Source organism: Zootoca vivipara, chromosome 2 (assembly GCF_963506605.1).
Source record: "Zootoca vivipara chromosome 2, rZooViv1.1, whole genome shotgun sequence".
Lineage (NCBI taxonomy): Eukaryota > Metazoa > Chordata > Lepidosauria > Squamata > Lacertidae > Zootoca > Zootoca vivipara.
In genome coordinates, this window is record NC_083277.1 from 90,611,748 (window position 1) to 90,638,130 (window position 26,383).

General features: G+C 45.1%; 1 protein-coding gene across 1 annotated transcript in view; it reads right to left on the reverse strand.

Moving 5' to 3' along the window:
• Positions 1 to 3,420: 3,420 nt before the first annotated feature.
• The window catches only part of SPHK1 (sphingosine kinase 1), a 37,493-nt gene continuing 14,530 nt past the window's right edge, over positions 3,421 to 26,383 (reverse strand). Inside the window, exons 2-5 of the mRNA XM_035104544.2 lie at positions 14,510 to 14,659; positions 12,814 to 12,908; positions 10,122 to 10,237; positions 3,421 to 5,074 (exon numbers count right to left, since the gene is read on the reverse strand). Coding sequence (XP_034960435.2) covers positions 4,240 to 5,074; positions 10,122 to 10,237; positions 12,814 to 12,908; positions 14,510 to 14,659 — 1,196 coding nt within the window. The 3' untranslated portion in view covers positions 3,421 to 4,239. The remainder of the gene's footprint in view (positions 5,075 to 10,121; positions 10,238 to 12,813; positions 12,909 to 14,509; positions 14,660 to 26,383) is intronic.

Consider the following 26,383-nt stretch of genomic DNA (forward strand, 5'->3'; position numbering starts at 1 on the left):
CACTGGAGCTGCTCTCCTGGTTCCAGGGTTTAAGGGCCAGAAGTATAAAGCAGCATCCTATGTTTCTGAGGAGAGGGAGGGGAGGGAGGGAGGGAGGGAGGGAGGGAGGAAGGAAGGAAGGAAGGAAGGAAGGAAGGAAGGAAGGAAGGAAGGAAGGAAGGAAGGAAGAAAAGAGGGAGTGGGAGGGAGAGAGGAAGGAAGGAAAAAGGGGAGAGAAAGAAGAGTAGGAAATAAGGAAGGGAATAAAGAAGGAAAGAAAAAGAAAGAGGGAGAGAAGACGGAAAGGGAGAAAGAAGGAAGGAAGTAGAGGGAAAGAAAGAATAAGAATGAGGGAGAGGAAGAAAGATGGGAAGGACGGAAGGAAGGAAGGAAGGAAGAAAGAAAGAAAAGAGGGAGCAGGAGGCAGAGAGGAAGGAAAGAGGTGAGAGAAAGAAGAGTAGGAAAGAAGGAATAAAGAAGGAAAGAAAAAGAAAGAGGGAGAGAAGACAGAGATAAAGAAGGAAGGAAGGAGAGGGAAAGAAAGAATAAGAACGAGGGAGAGGAAGAAAGGGTCCCGCTGGCTGGGGCGCTCGGCGGGCCACATGACGAGGTCTGGCGGGCCGGATTTGGCCCGCGGGCCTTGTGTTTGACACCCGTGCGGTAGGCATTCCTGAAGAGGCTGGGAAAGGAGGAAGCTTCTTTGCCAGTCCATCTATTATATGTCGTCTAGGGAAGGGGGACCAGTCCTATAGCTTATGAGTCACTCTCTGTGTCCCCCACTGGCAAAGTTTCCCTGGAATCCTTCCCTTTGAGATCTTTTAAGCGTATTTTGTGTCCAATTCTTGCTTGTCCTATTGAGATATGTGTTTCAGTATTATGTTCCTTGATTATTTTTGAGGAAGCCCTCAAAATCATGTGTAGTGACTCAGGCAGTGACTGTACTGACAGCCTTCTGTGAGTTTCGGTGTTACTTTGCACACTAATGACACATCCACCTGTGCACTCATGTAACTGGAAGTGTGTTCTACCAGCAACCCTCAGCGGTGGGCTTTACCAAAGAAAACATGAAAATTGTTAGCAACATCTGTGTGTACGTACATTTAAGAATGGTGACAATGACTTAGTCTGAACTTCTCATAGGTCTCCTTTCTGAAAACCCAGGCACACACCTCAGCTCTTCAACCATAGCAACTGGAATCTTACGTTGCCCAGTTGGTGGGGAGGAATGTCAATACACATTAAGTCCTGTTGTGTCCTCGCTCTGCCTCCCTGGCCCACATTGGAGCAGAAAGTAAAAAGTTATTTGGGAAGGTCATCAAATGTCAACAGCATTATTAAATATCAGTTGACTAAAAATCTGTGGTGGTACTCGCTGACCCTAGCCGGAGTGATTCATGACCATGTAAAACTAATATCTGGAAGGGTTTTCTTTCTTTCTTTACACATTTTCTGATCATCTAGTTTCTGTTCTCTTCCAGGAATACGACTCAGGAGGCAGATAGTGCAATCAAGGTATAGAGGAGCCTTCAAACCACATGACTCCTGTGGTTATACAGGTCAGACACAAACATATGAATTTGTTATCTGGAGTGAAAGAACTAGGCGTTCCAGAAAAGAAAAAAATAAGCCAGTTCCTTTGCTCCAGTAAACATGCCATTCAGCACTGTGCTATGCATCATGTTTACTTTTTCCATGTAAATTGAACTAGCTAGTCATCATTGATTTCAAATCTGAACTGCTGCAGTCTTAACTGATTTTTTTTAACAAAACAATCCCAGTTTGACTCTGGTTTTTCAAGGGTTTTTATAGAAGCGATACGGGTAAGAAAGAGTGTCTCTTCTCCCCCACCTTTCAATATGTGTTGCAGAGGCCTCCAGACCCTGGGCCCCATAACCATAAGGCAGAATCTCCAGTAGTTTAAATATAAGGCAGGGTGGGAGACCAAGCCATTGCCTTTGCTGAAAAATCCAGGCATTCAGACTGGTTTGTTAAAATGTTGAGGTCCATTTGTGGCTCTTGCCACAAGAACCATACAGTGGCTTCAGTTGTAACAAACTGTTTAAGAGCTTAGTGTATGCACTACAGCATACAGCTTTATCTATAAAACCTTGGTTTAAATTCCATTACGTATGTATAAGGCTTAATGTCTCTTTATTACAGTGGTACCTTGGTTTATGGGACGCAGGTGGCGCTGTGGGTTAAACCACAGAGCCTAGGGCTTGCTGATCAGAAGGTGGGCGGTTCGAATCCCTGCAACGGGGTGAGCTCCCGTTGCTCGGTCCCAGCTCCTGCCAACCTAGCAGTTCGAAAGCACGTCAAAGTGCAAGTAGATAAATAGGGACCGCTACAGCTACAGCGGGAAGGTAAACGGTGTTTCCGTGTGCTGCTCTGGTTCGCCAGAAGCGGCTTAGTCATGCTGGCCACATGACCTGGAAGCTGTACACCAGCTCCCTCGGCCAATAATGCGAGATGAGCACCGCAACCCCAGAGTCGGTCACGACTGGACCTAATGGTCAGGGGTCCCTTTACCTTGGTTTAAGAACTAAGCTGGTTTATGAACAACTTTGATTAAGAACGCTGCAAACCCGGAAGTAGGTGTTTTGGTTTGTGAACTTTGCCTTGGAAGCAGAACATGTTTCGCTTCCTGTTGAGTGTGTTCCATTTGTAAATTGAGTCCCCCACTGCTATGAGAAAGCACACCTTGGCTTAAGAACGCTTTGGTTTAAGAATGGACTTCCAGAACCTATTAAGTTCATAAACCAAGGTACCACTGTACAATCAAAGCTAATAGTAGGATAAAAACAATAAATATGGTAATGTACTAATGTAAACACATTCTCCATAAACTCAAATGTGATTTCACAGCATCATAGAGCTCGAAGGGATCTCAAAGGCCATGTGGGCCAACTTCCTGCTACTATTATGAAATCAGGATCACTGCCCATCCGACTACTTCCTCCTCTTATTTCTTTACCTAAGGTATGGCTGCTGCATCATGAGATCTGTATTGGTGCTTGCTTTTTAGCAAACATAGTTAACCTGTGGCCCACCAGCTGATGTTGGACTCGTAACTCCCATTGCCCCAGCTAGCACTAGGACAACAAGTCGAAAGCCAACAATAAATTCTTCTGTCTCCTTTTTTGGGTAGGAGTGTGTGTGTGTGTGTGTGTGTGAGAGAGAGAGAGAGAGAGAGAGAGAACACCAGCTTTAAAAGCAGTTGTACTATTAATCTTGACTTTCTAAAATAAAGAATCCTTGTACATTATCTGAATCTTCCACCATTAGGTTGGTGTGCAAGTATAGTAATGTTGATTCCACCTTCATGTGTGGGTACCTCTGACAAAAATCACCCTTTTCTGTTAGGAACCTTCATGGACCACTTTGATTTTGTCTGCATTTACCTAATGAATAACAATGAAAAGATGGACAGGAATCATCTTTTTTACCATCCTAGCATGTGTCTGCAAGATGATATACTGGATACCTTGAGAAAAGCAGAGGTGCCAGTTTAGTCCAAATTAAGGTGCTAGTTTTGCCATAGTATGCTAGCAAAGTGGCAAGCATGTCGGTTTGTTAATGTACTCACTATGGGAGAAAGTTAGCAGCTCTCTCATTAGTCCGGTGCTACCCACCCACCCCTCATTTGCAGGCAAGACTAAAGGATTTGTTAAGATGTGCTTCCCTTTCCAAGAGAACAACCTAAAACTTAGCATCAAGATTACTGCAGCATCATTTTAACCTTAATTTTTCAAGAATAGTGCTTTTTTTCTTTTGGAAAAAAGGGTAAATCTTTATTCCCCCTCTCCTTGAGAATATAATCTGCTGCTACATACAACTTTGGGTGTGTGAGAGAGAGTGAGTTTATTTTTAAAAAAATTACAGGAGGATTAAAAGTGGTCCCCAAAGTGCCGTTGGAATGAGGCATTTTTATTCATGTAGCCACTGCATTGGGGCGACAGCAGGTTCTCTGCTTCAGTCGCAGTTGGTGTGCAGAAAAGGTTTGATATTGGATGGAGAGGCAAAACACAGCTATGGTTTGGAGACCTGCTTCACCTCCTCCTCTGGGCAGTGCAGAGCAGGAAGACATTGAAGCTGCAGGGAAGAGTGAGAGTCTTATGCTCACCAGAGGACAGGCTCCACCATTACTCGTGATGTAGTTTCAAAAAAATTGCTCTGCAAGCCAAGTTTCCCCTGAGAATTATCCCTGCCAGAGATAGTGTTGATGATGTGCAGCATCGGGGATCCTCCCACCCCGCCCCTTCAACTCCCTGTGCTACTGATAACGCGGGCAAGCCGCCTGTGCATTTGACCTTGCACAGGTTCGCAGGGCAGCACTTCCCCATCCACAGTCATGGAGCCCTTGCGCACCAGGGGCTCGAGCCGGAAAGCTTTGACAGGCACATAGTGGAGATAGGGGTTGTTGAGAGCCAGATGCGTCCCTTTATCCATGGCCATGAAAAACTTGACCATGGAAAGCCGGGAGACCCCCGCCGTGACGTAGAAGAGGTGGATGGCATCATCGTACAGCTTGGCTTGGGGGGCCAGCAGGAGGTCTGCTCCCAAGTGGGAGTGTTGGATGCAAATGATGGAGACAAACTCCTCCTCTGGGGCTACAGTCCAGTGCTCAGGAATGGGCTGCTCAAAGGGTACCAGCAAGGAGTCCTCAAGCACACAGTTATTGCTGCTGGCGCACGAAGAGACCGACGGGAAGAAGCTGTACAGGGACTTCTTGCTGCTGAAGGAGGACTGTTCAGAGCGCAGCGCCGACGGGGAGCTGTGTCCCACCTCAGAGGGTGAAGATCCAGGGCTGGGGCTCAGGTCGTCGCAGGGCAGGTAAGAGAGGCGGCCCTTGTAGACCTGGAGCGTCGTCAGGAGTTGGAACGTGCCCACAGTGAAGCGGGCGCCTCCCAGCTTGCGGTACCTCTCGCTGGCAATGTCCACGTCGGAGATGAAGCCCCAGCCGAAGCTCAGGAAGGAGAAGAGTCGCTTGCCTGAAGCCGTGTGGAGGGACATGAGGTCCATGGGGGCGTGCAGGCCTTTGCAGAGGAAGTAAGTGCAGTTCATGAGCAGCTCCTCCTTGTTGAAGTGGCCCTTGCTGCAGCAGGAGAAAGAAAGGGAGCGCATGAAAACAGTGGCAGGGAAGGGACCAGCCCAAGGGTAGTGCGGAAATGGGTTGGAACTCGAATATGGTCAAATAAGTGGTTGCACAAAAGGTCTCCCAATTTACCCTCCTCTTCCACAGAGTGGGGGCTGGGACAAAGCAGTTTTCAGACTCCTGCTTTGGTGTCCTTTTTTTTTTAAAACATAATTTTTATTGATTTTACAAATTACAAAAGATGGTACATACATATACACCTTTTCCACCTTCTTCCCACCCCCCTCCATGGGTCCTCCCCTGCCACAGAAGTATCCCACGCAGGTGAACAGTCAGAAGTGGTCCATTTTATGATTGAGTTTCTGTCCTCCTCCCCCTCCCCTGCCCCCGAAGCCCCCCCCTGCCACCAGGGAGCTCCAGTGAACCAGGGCAGTACGCAGGAGTTCATCCATCCAACCATCTATTGTCATACCAAAAAAAAAAGAAAATACAAAAAGAGAAAAAGAGAAAAAAGAAAAAAAAAGACAAAAAGGAAAAAAGACAAAAAAAAATTCATCATAATTGTTAAATTCATAATTGTTAAACCATATTTTGTGGGCTTCCCCACCCTCCCCCCTTCCCCGGTTTTCCTCCCTTATTTATCATCTTCAACAGTTTCATAGTTCATATTTTATAACATACACCTTTATATCTTGTACCACTTTTAAACTAACTATTATCATTTTCGCCTATTGTCCAATCACTGAGAAATCAAACTCCCATTTTTTCTTCCCGTGCATAATTTTTACCCCTCTATAGGCCTCCATATTTTCACCTTTTTCCAGAATCAATTCACTTTTTAAACCTATAATTATTCCCAAACTAACCTTACACCCCCCCGAGTACTGGCTCCACCCCACCAATCCAGCAAGTTCCATAGTCAGCAGTCCAGTTATAGTCCTATTAACCCATCCTTACAATCACAACTTCACTTTCCCTTCACCCCACCCCCTGTTTACAGTCTTTTGCCATCCAGGCCTCCATATCAGACCCCTGAGCTTCTTCTCTTCTCTGCTTAATTTTTCCTTCTTCCCTGTGGTCATTCTGGAGTTCCAGTAAGTCCAATCGTGCCCCCCTCGAAGGGGAGGCACTCCATCCAACTTTTTGTAGAGTAAAATCATCATTTTTTTCGTGATGGGCTTCATTTTGTGTTAAGTCATCACAGTCCTCATCATTGTCATTCTCACATTCGTCTTCTTCAGTTTCAAAAGCTTCATCTTCTAAGAAATCATATTCTGCCATCATCATCTGGAATTGTTGCTGTAACACTTGCCGTTGTGTCTCCTCTTGACATAGTTCTATTCTTGCTTCCCACATTAAGGTCAAAACAGTCCGCTGAAACTCAGGCGGGTACCTTTTTGTTGACATAGTTCAGTCCTGTCAAGGTCAAAACTTGTCACATGGGGTGGAATATAATCACAGTCTATTTTCTCGACTCCATTTTAACAAGCTGGCTGCATTCTTAAAAATAAAGTTCGAACTCACATTTCAAAAGTATATAAACCAAAAAAGAATTTCCAAAAAGTCCAGAGATAAAGATAGAAATAGAATTTAACTATAAATCCTGATCAACTCACTGGATTGTCTGGGCTGCCGGCTCCCGAGGAACAGAAAGGTCTTTCTTAGTCTTAACTTCTTTCTGCAGGGCAATCACAACCACAGTCTCCCCTTTTACCCTGCATTTAGGGGAGATTCTCTTTGATGCCTTTGAGGAATCCTTTTAAGTTGAAATCTTCTGTTTACGGCTTCGGGTTTCTGTTTACTGTCTCTTATGTTACCGTAGGGGGGGGGTGGCTTCCTCTTTTCCCCTCTCTCCCAGGTCCAAATTGTTGCCTTAATTTACATTCCAAAGAATCCAAATTACTCACAGTCTATTCATTTGCTGAATGTTCTTTGAAGAATTGGCCACCTCCACTTCCCAGACTCGCAGCTTCGCACTCTCAGAGCAGCAATGTCAGCCTGTCCGCCGCGGTTCACCTCCTCGCTCTCAGGGGCTTAAACAAAGCCGATCCGGGGAGGAGAGAGCCCGCTTTTGGCGCCGCCAGGCAAAATCTGTCCCCAAAAAGCTCGATTTGGGGCTTTTAAGGAGGTTTCGCTTCGCTGGAACGATTCCCTCCACCTCTGAAGCGCCGAGGTCCGCTCCGCTGTGCGGACCCCCGTCTGAGCAAGATGGCGTGGTCAACCGGAAGCCCCCTGCTTTGGTGTCCTTGCGTGTTACCAGTACAATCATACACGTATGCCCAATGCCGCCACCGCTGCCTCCCGTGCTGGAATGGCCAGAGACAGTGACCTCTGGTGTGGGAGTCAACCGTACAGTGGCAGTTTCGCTTCAGCTAGGTCATCATGCAGGAAACGCAGTATCAGGGTTCTGTTCATGATAAGCATTCTATGGGGGCCCCGTTGTCCCAACAGCCCCTTGTAGCTGTGTTAAAAAAGGTGGGGCTGGGATGCGGAAGCAGATGGACAAGGGAGCAGCGCCATATTGCAGCTGTCAGATTTCATCAGCTGAGACTAGCTAGAGTGACCAGAGGACACTAGACTCTTCCCACCAACGTGAATCATCAAAAGTGCTTTCCCCCCCCCCCCGCAAATATGGATTTGTGGGTGCCCCATTATTGCTTATTAGCTGATGCTCCTTTGGGCAAAGACACACCTAGAGGCAGCAGTGGGAGAAACTAGCTCCACTTGACCTGTTCTTGACCCTGAAGCATTTCCATTCAAGCTGTTCATTATATGGACTTCGTAACATTAAGTACTACTGCCTGGGTTTGCTGGTTTCCCCTCTTAGCCCCTGCCGGCAGGCTTGCAGTATAAAAGGACAATTTCATGAATGCAGCTCTGGGAACCACATTGGTGGAAGGGTAAAAAAAGAATGCCCCAAAGAAGAGTTCCTACAGTGCTAGGTTTTATAGCTGAACATTTATATCCATTATCAAGTGCTTAAACATCTTCCAGGCTTCTGATTCAAGCCATCTACTGAAATCCAATAGGGAGGGAGAGGTCAGTGTTGCCATTTTTGTGGCAGAGGAAAACTAGTTTTCCATACAGAGGGTATCAGAGGTTTGATCTGTTTAGCTCCGTATTTTCTGCATTGACAATAGATGGTCTGCAAGGTTTCAAGGTAGGAGCCTTCCCCAGTCTTGCCTGGAGAGGTCAGGAATTGAACATAGGGTATTTTCTATGAGAATCGCATGCTTTACAGATGAGCTATACACCCTGTAATTCCCCCTGCTGCCATTTAGTGTTGTTACTGTTCAAAATCCATCATCCCCAAAGGGGCTGTAGATGCCTCTGCAGTAAGATAAATACAGTAGTGTGGCTTTGCTCACCCTTCATAACTTTTAAGAGGAGCGAGCAAGATGGGCCTTAAGTGTCTCTTGCAACATCTTGAAGGCACCAGCTTGGTTACCCCAGTGTCAGTGTCTGAGCAAGGTCTAAGCATGGCTCTCTTGGACTGGGCACAGATATGCTCTCAAAGCCCTATTTCCCTGAGAATTACACAGCAGCATTAGTTGGGGTGCAGGAGCCAGGTGGCTGAGCCAGCAGGACAGGGAGAGAAACGTAGCCCATTAGCGACACCCTTGACTCACCTCATTGCCCCTCCCCCTCCCTCAAGATGAAGCCTACTAAGAAATGAGGATTAGTCACAGAGCAGATGGGAAAGGTGGCCGCAGAGGCCAGGGCTGGGGGATGCTGGTTGTGATTGCAGGGAGTGGATCGAAACCTGAGCTGAGGACCTGTAATTAAGCTTTTGTGAATGCACATTGCCCCCCCCCCCTTGACAGCGGTGGTAGGAGATTACAAGACACCACTGGCTGTCAAGGGAAGTCAAGTGCAGCTGCCTTGCCAGCCCCACTAAGCAGAAAGATGTGCAATAAACAGGGCAGGGGCAGGTACCAATCTTGGTCCAGCTGCCTGGTAGAATCTCAGAATTAGCAGAAGACTAGGCGGGGCGGGGGTTCCCATAGAGATTCAGTGTTCTGAATGTCTCCTTGCCTTTCTCTCTGGCTTGCAGAATAGAAGCCTACAAAAGGATATCTGCAACTTTGCAGCTTACCATTGCACCACGCAACTTAGCCTTCATGCAGGATCTGTTTTTATTTAACCACTTGGTGCTCATATACAACCCTGAGCACTCAGTATGGAATGTGGACTGGCTTTTTGGATGAGAGTGGGAGATGCCCTTTGCTCGCTCTCACCCTATGTAGCCTTTGAAATCATGCTGCCCCTATGACCCACCTTTCATGTTTTCCTCCAACGTGGGAACTGAATTGGGGCTCCTGAGCTTTTTTAAACATCATAAATTTTAGATTGACAAAAGAAAGATAATTCAGCATTAAGAGAGAAAGTGGAGAGGTTCCTCTGGAAACTGCCAACATTGCTTGGAGCTCAACATAACTGTGCTGGCAGCTAGAAATCTGTCGTGTACTGGTGCCAACACACACACACACACACACACAAAATTTCATACTTTAGCCAACTGTAAAGCCAGGTGTGCACAAATAGGATTGTTGGTAGTGGCACCTACACACCCCCAGTTCAGCATGTGCCATAAGCCAGATGAGCGTAAAGTAGTTTTACGCACCCTCACTTACCCCAAGACCTGAGGTTCCTAGGATGGAGCAGCCCCAGGACCCAAACTTCACACATGCAATTATGGATACATGGCCAGCCCAATACGTTCTGTTGCCTGAAGCTGGATGGTGCAGACTCCTGAACTCCACAATTTGTTGGCGCCAAAGCCAGTGAAACTGGCAGCTGAATCTGACCCCAGCATTGGAGAGGAAATGGAATCTTCCACCTGAGAACACCAGGCTAGTTGAGCAGGTGTAGGGCAAGCCATGTGACACACTCAACCTCAACCCTGTCCTCCTCCAGCACCTTGCCACTGCTTCTCCTTGACCCACAGCATTCACTTGAGACAACCACCTCCCCCTGCCTGATGGTAAGGCTGGCCCTGGAAACACATGCAGAGCTGGCACGAATGCAACCGCCGGTGATGCCTTACCTCGTGTAGTGATTGAGAGAAGCAGCCAGGGCATTCCCAGAACCCCCTGGGAGGATGCAAAGAGGCTTCTGGATAGCAGATTCCCAGTCGGGGCGTTCCATCAGTCCATTTATCACCTACAAAAAGTACACGTGGTAGCAAAAAGGCTTACTTGAAGGGAAAGGACAAGTGAATGAGTTTTTTCCACCTCTGACTTGGCTTGGTCAGCACAGAAGTGGCCAGTCCATTTAAAACTCCAGTCTTAGGGGTGGTGGGGTCAGGGCCTTAGGTTATGTACACAGAGGTGCTGCAATTCAAACTCTGAAAATCTGCACGCAAAACTTGCTGGTTTAAACACACCTTTCTAAGAGTACATCCCACTGAATTCAATGGGACTCGATTCTGCTTGGACATGCACAGGATTGTGTTATTAGAGGAGTGTGTGTTCCAGGCACATCTCACAGTTACTGTCTTTGAAATGAGAGGACATTAATAAAGAATATGCTACAGGTGAGAGTTCAATCAAGCTATCCCCAAACTCTTGTCAGGTATGACCAAGCCTTCCAATGACAAAATGCTCTAATTTCTACCAGTTGAAATAGTCAAACTTTCAATTCACTGTAGGGTCATTCAAAACTAAATTTAAATAAAAACATTTAGCTTTTTATCTCATCCCATTTTTGAGTTATGAGGGCCTGAAATTATATATATATATAGAGACGACAAATTTGGCCTTGTCAGACTACACAAAAAACTTAAAAGCTGAGCCCAGCATTGAGATACGTCAAAATCAAGAACACCAATCTCTTCAGAACTTCATGGGCTTTAATCTGATATGTCACAAGATGGACTTACTTTAAATTTTAAATTAAAGTTTAAAAAAAATTTAAAAAGTGATTAATAATATTTCATATTTTTAAGATCTACCTGCAATATTTCATCATGGGATCACACTGGGGGAAAATATTTTGTACATACATGTCTGCCTTATTGGCTTCTATTTAGGATAAATGGGTCTTCTTGGAGTAAAATATAATAGAAGAAACAAGACTTCAAACTATATCAGTTACTTCAGGCATTTCTTTAGAAAGTTATGTAATTAAAAGGTGTCTGAAAAGCTAGCCAGGCTTTTATTTTAAAAATGTGTTCTAAAACAGAGTGATAGCTTGTTGTGTTATAGAACGCACACTTTGAAAGAATTAGTACAGTCATACCTCGGTTTGAGTACTCTTCAGTTTAAGTACTCTGCGGACCCATCTGGAATGGATTAATCCACTTTCCATTGCTTTCAATGGGAAAGTTCGCTTCAGGTTAAGTACTCTTCAGTTTAAATACTCTGCGGACCGTCTGGAACGGATTAATCCACTTTCCATTACTTTCAATGGGAAAGTTCGCTTCAGGTTAAGTACAGATTTCCGGAACCAATTGTGTACTTAAACTGAGGTACCACTGTACTTCATTTCATGAACATTGCAACAAAATACATATGTAACAAAATTTGACATATCTCAACTTAGTTTTGATCATTCAACAAGTGTAACTACAAAATATTAAGAAAATTGGGTGTTATAAAGTAAAGAAGTTGGATCTCTTGATATGGAATGACCCTGTAGTCAAATGCTGGGATTGAACCAGCCACTGGAAACAGTATACACTCCACATTCACAAAACAAGAACACAGAAGCATCTTAGAGTTCTTCATCAGAACCTGCATTTAAGCTGCACTTCTATTGAACATTGCAACTTTCGGATCGCTTCGCCATTAGCAGATTGCTTATTGTTCTCAAATATCTTTCCATAAGCCATGAAGACTGGGGAGACCCTTTAAGAAAAGGGGGGGAGTGGGTATTCTATCAGTTTCTGAAGCAGAAACTACTAGATTTTGCCATGTGCAGCACAACCTGCAACCATACAGAAATTTTCCACAACTCTTTTTAAGGAAAGGGTTGCAAGTTTACTATGGTTTTATCATTTGATTGCTGCCATGCAGCATGAATCCAAATCAAACTGGTCCAGTACCAAAGGTGCAAACTTTGGTGGGGGAGGGGAGACACGCAAATATTTAATGTGAATTGAAGTCAATGTTAGGCAGGCATCCCCAAACTGCGGCCCTCCAGATGCTTTGGCCTACAACTCCCATGATCCCTAGCTAACAGGACCAGTGGTCTGGAAAGATGGGAATTGTAGTCAAAAACATCTGGAGGGCCAAAGTTTGGGGATGCCTGATGTTAGGCATTAGTTTCCACATTTTAAAAGCTACCCATATGAAATTTGCAAAAATAAATCCGAGGCCTTCCCTCATTTATCTTTACAACCTCCTTCCAATTTAAATCCTTTCTGGCCAGTGCTGCCATAAACTTACCAGAGTCAATATGGAATTGGGTTCCCGTACCAGTTTCCCACTGTGCAGCAGGAGGAGGTCATTTCAACAACCGCAAGACAGTGGGAGAACTGTGACCTGCAGACTTTCACTGTCCAAGACTGGATTTGCAACCCTTGCCAGTTCCCACCCGCTTCCAGTCCCCTCCCGGGCACTTTGCACTGCAGTGGACCAGAAGGTCCATCGGAATAAGTAGCGAAATCCTTTACAACCATTAAACATGGGCCCACCTTGGGCAGCATCTGCTCCTTGGTGATGGGAGGTGCACTGTGGTGCTATGACACAACAGGCAAGGGAGCCCATAGTTAGCTGGATCCCACTTGCCCCCCTTACCTCATATAGCAAGCCGTCCCCAGCCATAATGACCAAGGCGCTGTACATGGATAAGTCCGTCTTCCTCACCAGATCCCAAGCGTGGTTGTTCTTCTCTAGCAACAAAGACAACAAACATGTATGACTTGTATGTTATGTCCTAGGGGGATGTAGTTTTGCATTCTCTAAGGGTTCCTATTATTGTTGTTGGGCAGGAAATGCCACCTGTCCACCACTGACTACTGTCCCCTCACACACAGGCTGGCAGTATTATTGTTGTGGAAAGTGGAGCCAACAGCTATCAAGGAGTGTGGCAGTGAGCATTCCCTGTCAGGAAGAGCTGAGAATGCACATTCTTACACACAGAGAACTGTGTTAATCATCCTTCTATTGCCTTACTCTTGAATAAACATTTACCAAGAAGGGAAATAGAACTAAAAACTCTACTAGGGCCAGGGCCTTTTCAGTATTGGCCCCAACTTGGTGGAACGCTCTTTCACAGGAGACCAGGGCCCTGCGGGATTTGTCATCTTTCCGCAGGGCCTGCAAGACAGAGCTGTTCCGCCTGGCCTTTGGGCTGGACTTAGTCTGACCCCTGTGTTTTCCTCCCTCATGGCTTGGATTTATGGACTACTTAAAATGAGGCTGCATTTAAATTTTAATACTGTATTTTAATCTGTATTTTAATTAATTGCTTTTTATGTTTTATTGTAATTTTATTGGTGTGAGCCGCTCTGAGCCCGGTTTTGACTGGGGAGGGCGGGGTATAAGTAAAAATTTATTATTATTATTAAAAAGTAGAATGAACCTCTTGGACTAGTCCACTCAGCCTTCTGGAAATGAGTTTTTTTTTTGGGGGGGGGAGATAGTTGACAGAAGGAGCATACAGTACTTCACACTACAGGTGAGGCAGGACAATCCTATCTCCAAGAGGTGGCAAAATATGTTCTCCCTGGCCATCATTTGATGTCAAATGGAATGCTACCTGTGCCAATCCTATTTGATGGAAATGGCAAGCTGGTTTGAAGCAATGTTTCATCGAATTAGGTTACGAACTGAAGGGGATGGGCATCTCAAAAAATACATGTAACAAGGAGTTGTTCTCTCCTCCTATCTCTACTCGGAATGGGATGAACAGGATCAGCCAGACATTTACAGCAAAGTTTGCTGCACTTTGGAATCAGTGAAATCACAGCCACGCTCACAAAGCAGAAGTTTGCAGAAAAGAATCAACCTGAGTTGGGCTGGAGGGAGGAGTTATTTGGGTTTCCTTTCCCTACGGAAAATGCAAGATTAGAGTCTTGTCAAGCCTATACCTGCATTTTTAACTCTTCTGTTCACATGTAGGCGGCACTGTAATTAAACTGGGCAGGTCATGATGCTCCGAGATCAGCCTTCCCCAACCTATTGCTCTCCAGATCCTGACCATCAGCCAGCCTGGCAGGGGATAGTGAGAGTTGGGAGTCCAACCAGATTGGGGAAGGCTGCATTAGAATATTAGCTACCCAGACGGTTGAGCAAAGGAGTGTCCTGCAGTTTGGCAGTGCCAGCAAGATCACAGGGGTGGGGTGGGGGGTGTCTCAGAGAAAAGCTGTACATAGAGGTTTGAGCACAACCACTTTTGTGGGGCTCCAGCCATCTTGGGGCATGCATTGGCCTCTGTCATTCCAGAGAGACTGCAGTTTTCATGGTGGCCTTGTTCAGGCACAAGACTTACCGGTTATAAACATGCTGACTCCTATGTTGGCTTCTGTCAGCATCGGCTGCACTTGGGACTTGAATAGCTGCAGTGCCCGGCCTGCACCACTGCGTGGATTCAGCAACACCATCACCTGGCAGGGCCGGGAGAGTAGCCCAAAGGTGGCTTCTGCACAGAGACAACAGAAATGGGGAATCGGGAATTACACCCTTGTGCAAATTAATTGAAACAAAGCATGTTTTCTATCTTACTCATAATTCTGTACTCAAAACAAACACGAAAGATCAGGAATGATGCGCTCACCACAATATATTGGGGTTCTACAAAAGAGTTACTGTATTCCAGAGCTGGAAAAGAGGTATCCTGGCGGTACTGGGATATTGCAGCAGGACCTAGCCCCCTGTCACACACTGAAAGTGGTGAAGAAATTCATGACAAAGCAGCAAACACAGGTACTTGATTGGCCAGGGAATTCCCCGGACGTAAATCCCATTGAGAATTTGTGGGCTACAGTGGTACCTCTGCGAACGCAATCCGTTCCGCGGAGGCGTTCGCTCGGCCGAAGGCACGCTTCTGCATGTGCACGAAGCACCGATAGAGTGCTTCTGCGCACACACACGCTGTGCAGATCACTGCTGCGCAGATCGCATCTGCGCATCCGACACCACGGAACCCGGATGTAAACACTTCTGGGTCCACGGCGTTCGTAAACGGAGGTTTTCGTAAACCGAGGTAGTAATAAACAGAGGTTCCACTATATATGCAAAATTCGCCTCCATGCTGTAGGCTGTACGACTATGGAGCAGCTCATTCTGGTGCTGATTCAAGTGTGGTACAGGAATCCGAAAATCAACAGTGACTGTTTGAAACTAGTAGACTCCATGCCAAACCGTGTTCAAATGCTGCTTAAAAATAGTAGCGGTCATATTGGTTACTAATGTATGTATATGTGAGTTTTATACAATAAAAAAATTGAAACTACATTGTTTCAATTAATTTGCACAAGGGTGTAGCATCATGGGCTAAGGCTTCTACCTCTATTTTTCTTATTCTGGACTTACACGTTTTTTAAAAAGCCACATATTTTTATTTGCTTAACCACTCAAGCCAAGTTCCAGAGTTTAAACAATGAATAAATGAAATTAAATGGAGAAGCAGATGCAACCATCAGGAATGGAGGCAAAACTCTTCTCCCTGTTGCATACTCCCAACCTTCCCATGTGCAACGATGTTGCAAGGATAGCAAGGCTCAGCTTTGGTTTCCTTTGAGGGAGAAAATACTACAGACCTACCTTCCTGGCATAATTGGGAATTGTGGTCTGCACCAAAATGGCGCTCACAACCCTTTCGCAGAAGAAGTCCACTACTGTACTGGGTTCCCTGTCAACTTTATTTCAGCAACTGACAGCAACCTATGGATGGTTTGCAAAGGAAGATCGACCAATAGATTCTGCCCACCCCCTGCCCTGCCATACACCAGGCCTCTTCCTTTGAGGGTGGAAGTGGGAATCAATTTCTCAAAAGTTTTGGTGGTGTGCTCAGTTAACTCCCATTAAGGAGAGGCTGCAAGAACAAAAAACCTAAGACGAGCCTGCTGGATCAGGCCAATGGCCCGTCTAGTCCAGCATCCTATTCTCACAATGGCCAACCAGATGCATTTGGGAAGCCTGCAAGCTGTACATTAGTGCAACAGCGCTTTGCATCCAGCAACCAATTTTCCTATGAGAGGAACAGTAACTAAGCAGCATGCAACACCGGCAAATCCTAGCAAATAGATGAAAACTGAAAGATGCAGGTATGCATGTCTACACAACATACATTTTAAGCACCTCCTGAAGGATCCTGGGAACAGTTCTCTGCACCCTTACCAAACTACAGTTCCTGGGATTCTTTGTTCTGGAAGGGGAAATGTGCTTTAAATTTATGGTGTGCATGCAGCCTGTTATTAGGCAGAGTTCTGAGAGAGGGGTGAAGAAACTCTTTGGTCCCTTTTCCTTCCGACCAATGCCTATTGCCTAGAGCAGTCAGGTAGGTGCTGTTGCCAACCAAGGGAGGGGAGACTATTACAGATGTCAAATAAATTATCTTTTAATTATTATTTGCACTGGTCTAACAAAGGGACGTGGGTGGCGCCGTGGGTTAAACCACAGTGCCGCTTGGGCTTGCTGATCAAAAGGTTCAAATCCCTGTGATGGAGTGAGCTCCCGTTGTTCGGTCCCAGCTCCTGCCAACCTAGCAGTTCAAAAGCACACATTTCCATGCACTGCTTTGATTTCGCCAGAAGCAGCTTAGTCATGCTGGCCACATGACCCGGAAAAACTGTGTGCGGAAGCGGACAAACGCCAGCTCCCTCGGCCTTTAAAACAAGATGAGTGCCGCAACCCCAGAGTCGTTCACGACTGGACTTAATTGTCAGGGATCCCTTTACCATTACCTTTTAAAATTTTCATCTTAAGTATCAGGTCTGTAACCCCTTGCAACTGGTGCAAATCGCCTCCCGCTCACCCACCAAAACAGATGGCTAGGGCTAGGCGAGAGTCCCACTGGGTGGTAAATCAATCTCTTGGCTCCCCAGCTTATAAATAGAATTTCTAACTACCTATTCCCAGGTGGGAAATGACTTGTTAGGATTTTGCTTTATTTTTTAAAAAAAGGAATAAAGGCTGTAAGACAATTGTACATATTGGAAAATACTTAAATTGGTTTTTTTTAAACAATACTGGACCTGAGCCATAAATCTCTCCAGCAGATTTTCAGCTGCTTTTAGTTATTTTGATGGGGTGTTGTTGTTTTTTTGCTGTTTAATTGTTTACATTGTTCTGAGTTGACCTGAAGAATTATTATGCAGAATGATAGGGCAATTAAAAAGGGGGGGGGAGAAAAAGGTAATGTGTTTCTCCCTCAGTGTGAGGAAATACCTTCAACGTTCATTACTCCTTGCAGTGAGCCACTTGCCATGCTCTTCAAGTTCACCATTCACCTTATGCCTCCAATGAACCAAGAGCATTTATGCTCTGGCATAAAGAGGATTTCTCACAATGTAGTCCGCCCAGTTATCAACTTTCCAGTCTCACTGTTCTGTATACTGTACTGGCTCAGCAATCAGAGCCGGCAGATAACTCAGCACAAATGATGCAAAAAATTTTCCTGCACAAACACACCCTATTCTCTCTTCCCCCTTCCTGTTGTGTATCGCGGGTCTCACATGATGCATGATCGGAAAGCAGGAAAGGAAGTAGGAAAATTAAAATATTTTTGCTGGGTGTTGGAATGGGCTGTGATGAGAGATGGTATTAGTTATGAAGTTCTCTAAAACATAAATTAAAAGAGGCGGATGGAGCTGGTGGAAGCAACTCCAAATTCAAATGCTTTTGAAGTAGCGCATTTCAATTGTGACATGCCACCCTTGGTGAACAGCACCGGCTCAAGCAAAATGTCTCTCAGGTAGATGAGACCCCAAACAGGATAGACTGTTGTTTACTCTGCATCCAGGGAGTTCTCGCTGCTGGTTTGGGAAGCAGTGCACACACAACATTGGTCACAATCCATAATTATCCTGTATCTAACCTGTTGTTTCTTAGGAAATGTTATGTTCTGATGTCCTTTTACCCAAGCCAGCTTTGAATTGAGAAAATGAATGACCTAGCTCTGTTTAAAGCTGATGATGTGTACACAGCTTAGGTACTGAACATGTGGGGAAGGAGAGCAGAGGGACTCTCGGAAACCATGTCAAAGGTTTCGTAGGGACAACGCCAATGTAAGGAAATAAAAGCTGTGCTTTAAAATGGGCCATCAGTGCTTTGAGCTCTCATGCTTCATTTCCTTGGCACAGCTAATAAAACTACCGACCAAGGCTGAATGCACAGGCTGGTTTAATAGCAGGCAGGTGTGATGTGCTTCAACAAGAACCAGGAGCCAACCTCACTACCTGTTCATCATCTATAGCGCAGTTAATTATATCAGTTCCCAAAAGAAAGGCAGTATCACCACCTTCCCCCATCTGCGGCAGGCACAGAAACTACGCTACTTTCAGAAAGTATCATCAGACCCAATTAACCATGCGTGCCAATTAGTTTCCAACATGTTGGCTGCTAGCTAGATCTTTTTGACTGCTACCCTGCAAAACGGGGCCATCCCAGGCTCCGCTTCTGTTATTTTAACAGTATGTGATGCTGAGAAACTGAGCTACATGAATGATTCAGAAGTGGAAGACTGATGCTTGTGGTTTCACATCCTTTCCTTCTTCCTGCCTGCCTACCCCACACCAAAAGCTTAAGAGTCCATCCCATTTATCTTCCTGATACAGATTGTTACGAATGAAGCTACTATCATGTCCCAAGGGGAAGCCAAACTACAGACGGAACTGGCAAAAAATATCAAGTTTACTCATTTTCCTGACTGGGTCTTTATTCAATTTGGGAGGTTTTGCTTCTTAGTTAAAAGGATGTAGTAAAAGGCGTAGTGATAGCCAACAGCTTGGATGGCTTTAAAAGACAACTAGACAAATACATGGAGGATACAGATATCAGTAGCTACCTGATGGCTCTTGTTCTACCTTCACGGTTGGGGCAATAGGCCTCACCAAGATGGAAGAAGACATCATTTCCCATTCCACACAGCACTGTCTCAATGCCACTGCAGTTCATCTTCCACCAAAAATGAACTTATTTGCCTCGCTGTCTACTTAGGCAAAATTACATAACTTTTGTAATTTACGCAATTACATTGTGGTTTCTTTATTCCACCCTGTTCCCTTCAGTGCAAAGGAAACAGGATGGCTTGGATCCAAAGCAGTGCAAAGTCATGGTCCTTCCCTCTCCTCTCCCTTGTCCCCCAAACCTGTTTTTCTCCAGTAGTTGTTTAACAGGGAGGACTGGAAACAATGATTTTTAAAAGCTAGTGCAGAGATTCTGCTGGTGCCATTAGCTCCCATTAAAGTAGCCAGGACATTGCATCTTTGATTTCAGGACCTCCTGCCCTTGGTGCTGAATGCATTTACGGTACTTCAGCAGGCAGGTGGGAAGCAAAGCCAGAACACTGCTTTTGACCCAGTTCTTCCTCAGCTAAATAAGTATAAGCTTTGTATAACAGCCAGCCACAAACCTCTCCATGAAATGGTGTGACTAGCCCCCAGGATTAAGCTTCCACTGCCTATCATCATGTTTTTCAAGCTGCATTTTCAAGAGCGTGAAATCTTGCTAACCCCTCAAGAAGAAAACCATGCACTCCATTTTCCTCAATCCTTTTCTTCCCGTGCAGAACTGGGGAGGGAGAGTTCAGCCCGCCCCCTCCCCAACCACCACATGGATCATAGGTCACAATGCCGGGACATATTTATCTCCTAGGGCCCACAGATTGCCAAGGTCAAGGAAGCGGCTATTGGTGGCCGTGCAGTGCAGGTAATAGGTAGCTGACAAATTGGGGAGTGTTCAGGGTGATAACAAAATGAAAAGTAACTCAGACTGGCAGAAGCTGCTCAGGGAGTGCTTCTGCGGCAAAATGAGAATGCCTGAAGCGTGGCAAGAAGGTGGCTGCACCGTCCATTAAGGGCCTTCAGGTTTTGCATTTTGCCTAGATGAACAATAATCTTGCAGTGACGAATTTAGAAGCATGCAGGCATTCCTGGGGTCACAGACATGGGCAAGGAAAGCCAGGAAACACCTGTATTTGTTGGAATGCCATAGGAACTTTGTTCACACTGCAATTATTTCCCTTGTTCCTGGGTTTGGTGTGATGACTGCATCCATTCCATAACTCCAAAGCATTTTTAAAAAAGCTATTTTAGAGGCTGAGAGAGAAATAAAGCAGAGTCTACTGTTTTCTTAAAAGTGGGGAAGAGAGGGTGGGAGGTACAGTATCAGCTCTTTCCTTGATCCTTTTCAGTCTGGCTTCTGGCCCTGATTATGGAAAGGAGATGGATTTAGCTGGCAGAATCAATCTTTGTCTACAGACAGAGGGGGAATGCTTACCTCTCGATTCCCCCCCCCCACACACACACTCTTAAGTCATATCACACTGTCTGGAACATCTGGTTGAGGTGCAGGGGCGGACCGGCTTTCCTCCTTTCCAACAGTATGATGCCAGAAGGTGGAAGTTGGAGGAGAAATGCACACTTTGGGTAACATGCTGCGGGGTTCTGTAGATCAACCCCATTGTTGTGTTATTTTATATCTCTATGCATTTAACCCACTGGGAGACAGATGGTCCAATGCACCAAGTCCACCAAGGAGTCCCAAAATTCACGCATAGGCAAACTTGGCCCTCCAGATGTTTTGAGACTACAATTCCCATCATCCCTGACCACTGGTCCTGGTTAGCTAGGAATGATGGGAGTTGTAGTCCCAAAACATCTGGAGAGCCGAGTTTGCCTATGCCTGCCATAACTGATGGTGCTGAACACCATTGATAACCAAAAGGACCAACAGACTCACAGGCTCCTCATCCACTAGGGAAACCAATACCAATTCAGTCTCAAATCAGGGTGAATTCGTTGGTGATGTGTTTGGCAAATAGTTACACTGGGCTACCGCAGGTTCTACCACCAACCCCTTTTGCAGTCCAGATTGTTGAAGGCCTCCTGCTTCTTGGGGAGGGGGGGACGATTCTGCTGGGTGACACTGTGTAGATATGCTTGGTAGCATTGTCTAGCCCACATTTTACCAGCTTCTTTACAAGAATATAATAGGGCACCTTGTCAAAGGCCTTGCTGAAATCAAGATAGGCTACATCCACAGCATTCCCTTCATCTACCAGGCTTGTAATTCTGTCAAAAAATGAGATCAGATTAGTCTGACATGACTTATTTTTCAGAAACCCATGCTGACTTTTAGTGATCACAGCGTTCCTTTCTAGGTGCTCACAGATCGTTTGCTTAATGATCTGCTCTAGAATCTTTACTGACTGGGCGGTAATTGTTTGGGTCCTCTTTTTTCCCCCTTTTTGAAAATTTATTGTTGTTGTTTAGTCGTTTAGTCGTGTCTGACTCTTCGTGACCCCATGGACCATAGCACGCCAGGCACTCCTGTCTTGCACTGCCTCCCGCAGTTTGGTCAGACTCATGTTCGTAGCTTCGAGAACACTGTCCAACCATCTTGTCCTCTGTCGTCCCCTTCTCCTAGTGCCCTCAATCTTTCCCAACATCAGGGTCTTTTCCAAGGATTCTTCTCTTCTCATGAGGTGGCCAAAGTATTGGAGCCTCAGCTTCACGATCTGTCCTTCCAGGGAGCACTCAGGGCTGATTTCCTTAAGAATGGATAGGTTTGATCTTCTTGCAGTCCATGGGACTCTCAAGAGTCTCCCTCCAGCACCATATTTTTGAAAATAGGGACAACATTTGCCCTCCTCCAGTCTGCTGGGACTTCGCCTGTTCTCCAGGAATTCTCAAAGATTACTGCCAGTGGTTCAGAAATCACCTCTGCCAGTTCTTTTAATACTCCTGGATGTAGTTCCTCTGGCCCTGGAGACTTGAATACATCTAAACTAGCCAAGTATTCTTGTACTACCTCCTTACTTGTTCAGGGCTATGTTTCCCCTGCTGAATCATCTGCTCCATATTCTTCAGGTCAGGCATTGTTTTCTTTTTTGGAGCAGACTGAGGCAAAGAAGGTATTGAGGAGTTCTGCCCTTTCTCTGTCCCCTGTTTGCATTTCACCATCTTCTCCTCACTGTTGTGACCCCACTGTTTCCTTGTTCTTCCTTTTGCTACGGACATACCCATGAAAGCCCTTTTTGTTGCTTTTAACCTCTCTAGCAAGCCTGAGTTCATTCTGTGCTTTAGCTTTTCTGATTTTGTCTCTACATGTGCTGACTATTTGTTTGAATTCCTCTCTGGTGGTTTCCCCCTTTTTCCATTTTTTGTACATATCCCTTTTAAATCTTAACTCAGTTAAAAGTTCTTTAGATAGCCACCCTGGCTTCTTTAGACACCTTCCGTGTTTCCGTCTCATTGGTATTGCCTGAAGTTGTGCTTTTAATATCTCCCTTTTAACAAACTCCCAACCATCATGAACTCCCTTCCACCATCATGAACTCCCTTCTTCTCGCTGAGCCAGTGTTGCTGTTGCTTCACCAATAAACCACAGCTGGGTTAATCCGAACAGGTCTCGTCTCAGTCATACAGTACCAGCCAGGTCAGGGTGTTTCTCCCAAATCAAATCCTGGTTGGCAGACATTTGTTTTCCTGGCCACGGGTCCTGACATTCAGAAACACTACCAAGGGACCTGGCAGGTTGCTGGCATGCCAACCAGGATCTCTCAGACTGGAGGATGAACCGAAAGGGAAGATAGCAGAAAGCTGCCTAATTTCCCTTCCCTTTAACAAGCTCACCAGAGACCCACCATCACTCTCTCCCTGTGCCCTGCCCTGCCCCAAATACTACCAGTGTTGTACAAGCATCAACACAGGTCCCACATACACTTCTATTAACTCAGGCACCAGGAGCCACCAAGCCGAGGAGTGTAAAGCAGATAAAAAGCAGCAACAAAAACCGGAAACTCATTAAGCACTCACACTCACTACCTGACAAACCGAAGCCAATTCCACCTGTGTCTGCTCTCAACCAGTTCTTAAAAAAGAAACTTCCTTTTTCGCAATGAAAGCTGTAATTCTCAGGAAGCCGAATTTTGCACCGAGTGGCACATTCTGGGCTTTTTTTGGGTTCCCACAGAATTGCAACATGCACACAGCCGCCGGAAAAGCACAGAATGGGGCATCTGTTGCATTGCACTTCCTGAGAATCTGTCATTTTGAGGAGGGTAGTTCCAGCCCTTGTGGACACAAAGATATACCTGAATGTAAGCAAGGCAATGCCTGCTGAAGTGTTGGAAGGAGAGTATGATTTCAAGTAGTTGGGGTGGGGTTTCATAACTGGAATAATATTTTTTTAAAACAAAAAAAAAATATGTCACAGAAGATGCAAATTGGTGTGATTTATAGGCTTCAGGATTTAGAATGTCTGGGAACAGAATTTTAGTTTTAACACCAAGCACACACAATCCCTTGTTATACATCTGCCAGGAGTCAAAGGCACACATTCAAGGCAAAGGGGAGGGTAAATAAAGAGGCAATTGTAGTGAGGAAAGAAGAGAGCACTATCACGACCCCATGGGAAACTGGCAGAGTCTGCAACATCAAGTGATATAACAGAGTTCAAAGAAGGATGGAACGAATGAATGAAAGTGGTCCCACCTAGATAATATCTGTTGGCTATGCCTATCAGGAAATTAAGCTTCTGAGATTGTCTATTACTGCATGAAAGTTAGAACAATAGGTCCATCTGAAGGAAGGTCATACAGAAGATGGAGCTAATTTGTTCTCTGTTGCCCCAGAGGGAAGGAATAGAATTAAATTCTTTTTTGGAGGGCAGGGAACTGCATAGAAGTAGATTTCAGGATAACTTTAGCAGAACGTTCCTAACAGGAAAAGCTAGTTGACAATGGGGCAGACTGCCTCTGGAGGTGATGGGTCCTCCTTCCCTCAAGGCATTTAAACAGAGGCTGGACAGTCATCTCCGAGGGATGCTGAAGTTACATTCCCTATGGCAGATCTTGCATTGCCTAGATGACCTTCAAGATCTGCCCCAACCCACATGGCCCGCTTTTGCCTTGGATAAATCTTGTTAGAGTTAGAGGGTATGACCCGGTGAATGACAGCTCTGATGACTGACCCCTCACATGTCTAGACTGTCAGATCCTCTCTCCTCTTACTTCCTTTGCATATTTCAGAAAAGTGCTTTCCAGAAAGTTGGTAATACAGTTTTAGGTCTTACCAGCTCCCTGAATCAAGTTAAGATTTTGCTGACTCGACCACAGAGCAGGAGAAAATGCTGATGCTGCCAGAAATATTTGCTTGGTCATGTCTGAGAGGAGGATGGGGCAGCACACAGACATCATCATGAAAGCAAACCATGTTCTGCAGTTCAGAAAGCTCTGTAATGACAACAGCCTGTAATGACAACAGGATTATGTGCTACTGGGAAGGAAGAGCAGGCAAAGGCTGGATATAGTGTTAGATAGTTCCAAGACTCGGGATAAATTTGGTTTTGTGTGCATTTGAAGGAGGAATTACCTAATTTGCACTTTTCAAAGCAATATGCCAAACCAAAACACAGCTATCCTTTGAAGTTTGCACTGAACCAAACTTTGTGATGCAATTCTCAAGACAAAGAGGGTGTAGAAAAACAGGTATTTGGGGGCAAGCATGCATAAAAATGAATACCTCCGTGAAAATAACATACAAAAACGCTTTACATTGGGGGGGTTGGAATGGCTTGCAAAAATCTGTATAATAGAATAACTTTGCACTGAAATGCTGCTGAATCTTCCATGAGGATATTTAAAAACAAAAACAAAAACATGGTGAACTGAATTTAAGATTGGGAAACTAAGAAACGGAGATAAATAAAGAAATGAAAGATTTATATCCACACTAGCCAGAAGAGACAAGACAGAATTAAAGCTTCTTCTTTACTCAGTGTTTCAATTTCATGTGCCCCCCCCCCCAAGAACAAACGCAATATTGTTCTGACTATAGAAGCCTGGTTGTTGTAATCAGAATGGTTGCATACACCTTTTATTCTGGAATCACTAGAGACTGAGTACTGTACTTGTTTTTCCTACTAAGTCCACACCACAATCTAGAACTACTGCATATCTTTTTTGCCTCTGACAAGCGCTTCTTGAGAAACTGGTTTCATTCTGAAAATAAAAGCTCATTGTAGATTCGTAACCTCACAGTGTGTTCATTTGGAAATAGGTGGAAACCGATGCAGGCAGTCCTGGCAATGGGGTGTGTGTGTCTATCCGCACTTGCACAATGGCATGGTGGGAGGATACGTGGGTGAGGACCCATTCACAATCACCACTTCCTCCTTCATTCACCTGGGGTGTGTGCAGGGAGGAAAAGGTACATCTAAGCTCATCAAGGGAAGGGTTTTCAAACGTGCATCAACACACCCATCCTTGCGGACAGCAGGATCTAGAATCCATCTAGATCAAAAGCAGCATTCTGAGGACAAACAAGCACAATGATTCCACATTGAGAAAAAACTACATTTTTGTGCTACAGACTGGGGCATGGGATTGTACTTGTGTCCGTGCCCATGAATACTGTGTACAGCACATATTGCCCTAATTTCACAAATACATATCTGATAAAACAGTATCTATTAAAGAATTCAGTGAGATATCATAGGAGGTATTTGCTTTAAGAACAGAGCCAATTGCTTACTAGAACATCTCTCTTCAATGAAATGTGTATCTTTTAAGAGCTTTTTATAGAATCATAGAATTTAGAGTTGGAAGGGACAATGAGCATCATCTAGTCCAACCCCCTGCAATGCAGAAGTCTTTCTGCCCAACATGGGACTGAAACCTGTGACCCTAAGATTAAGAGTCTCACGCTCAGTGAGCAGTCATTTTTTGAACTCTTGATACTGGTACTGTGGGTGAACACGAAATCCACACAGTTCAGCTTCGTGCTGTGTTACAACTGCTTTCTTGTGTTCACTGTAAGCTTGCTGCACAACCCTTTCATAGCAGTCATCCTCTCATCATGCAAGAGGATAAAACATTCTCCATTCGCTTTGTTTAGTTCACTGGTGAGTTTATTCAGTTCAAAACACAGTGCCTGCCCATTACATTCTGTTGGAGAATGATTCCCTCATCTTCACTCATGGACTCGAGTTCCCATCTTTCCTGACCAATACCCATACTGGCTGATGAGAGCTGGAGTCTGACTACATCTGGAACGCCATGGGTTAGCTATCCCTGGAGTAACCCATTGTTAGTCTTGACCATCTTAAATCCCATTGTTTCAAATAGATCTACTGCAAGATGACTAAGCCTAGATCCACTCCTTTATCAATAAATTTCACTGTGTGCTCATCCACACTT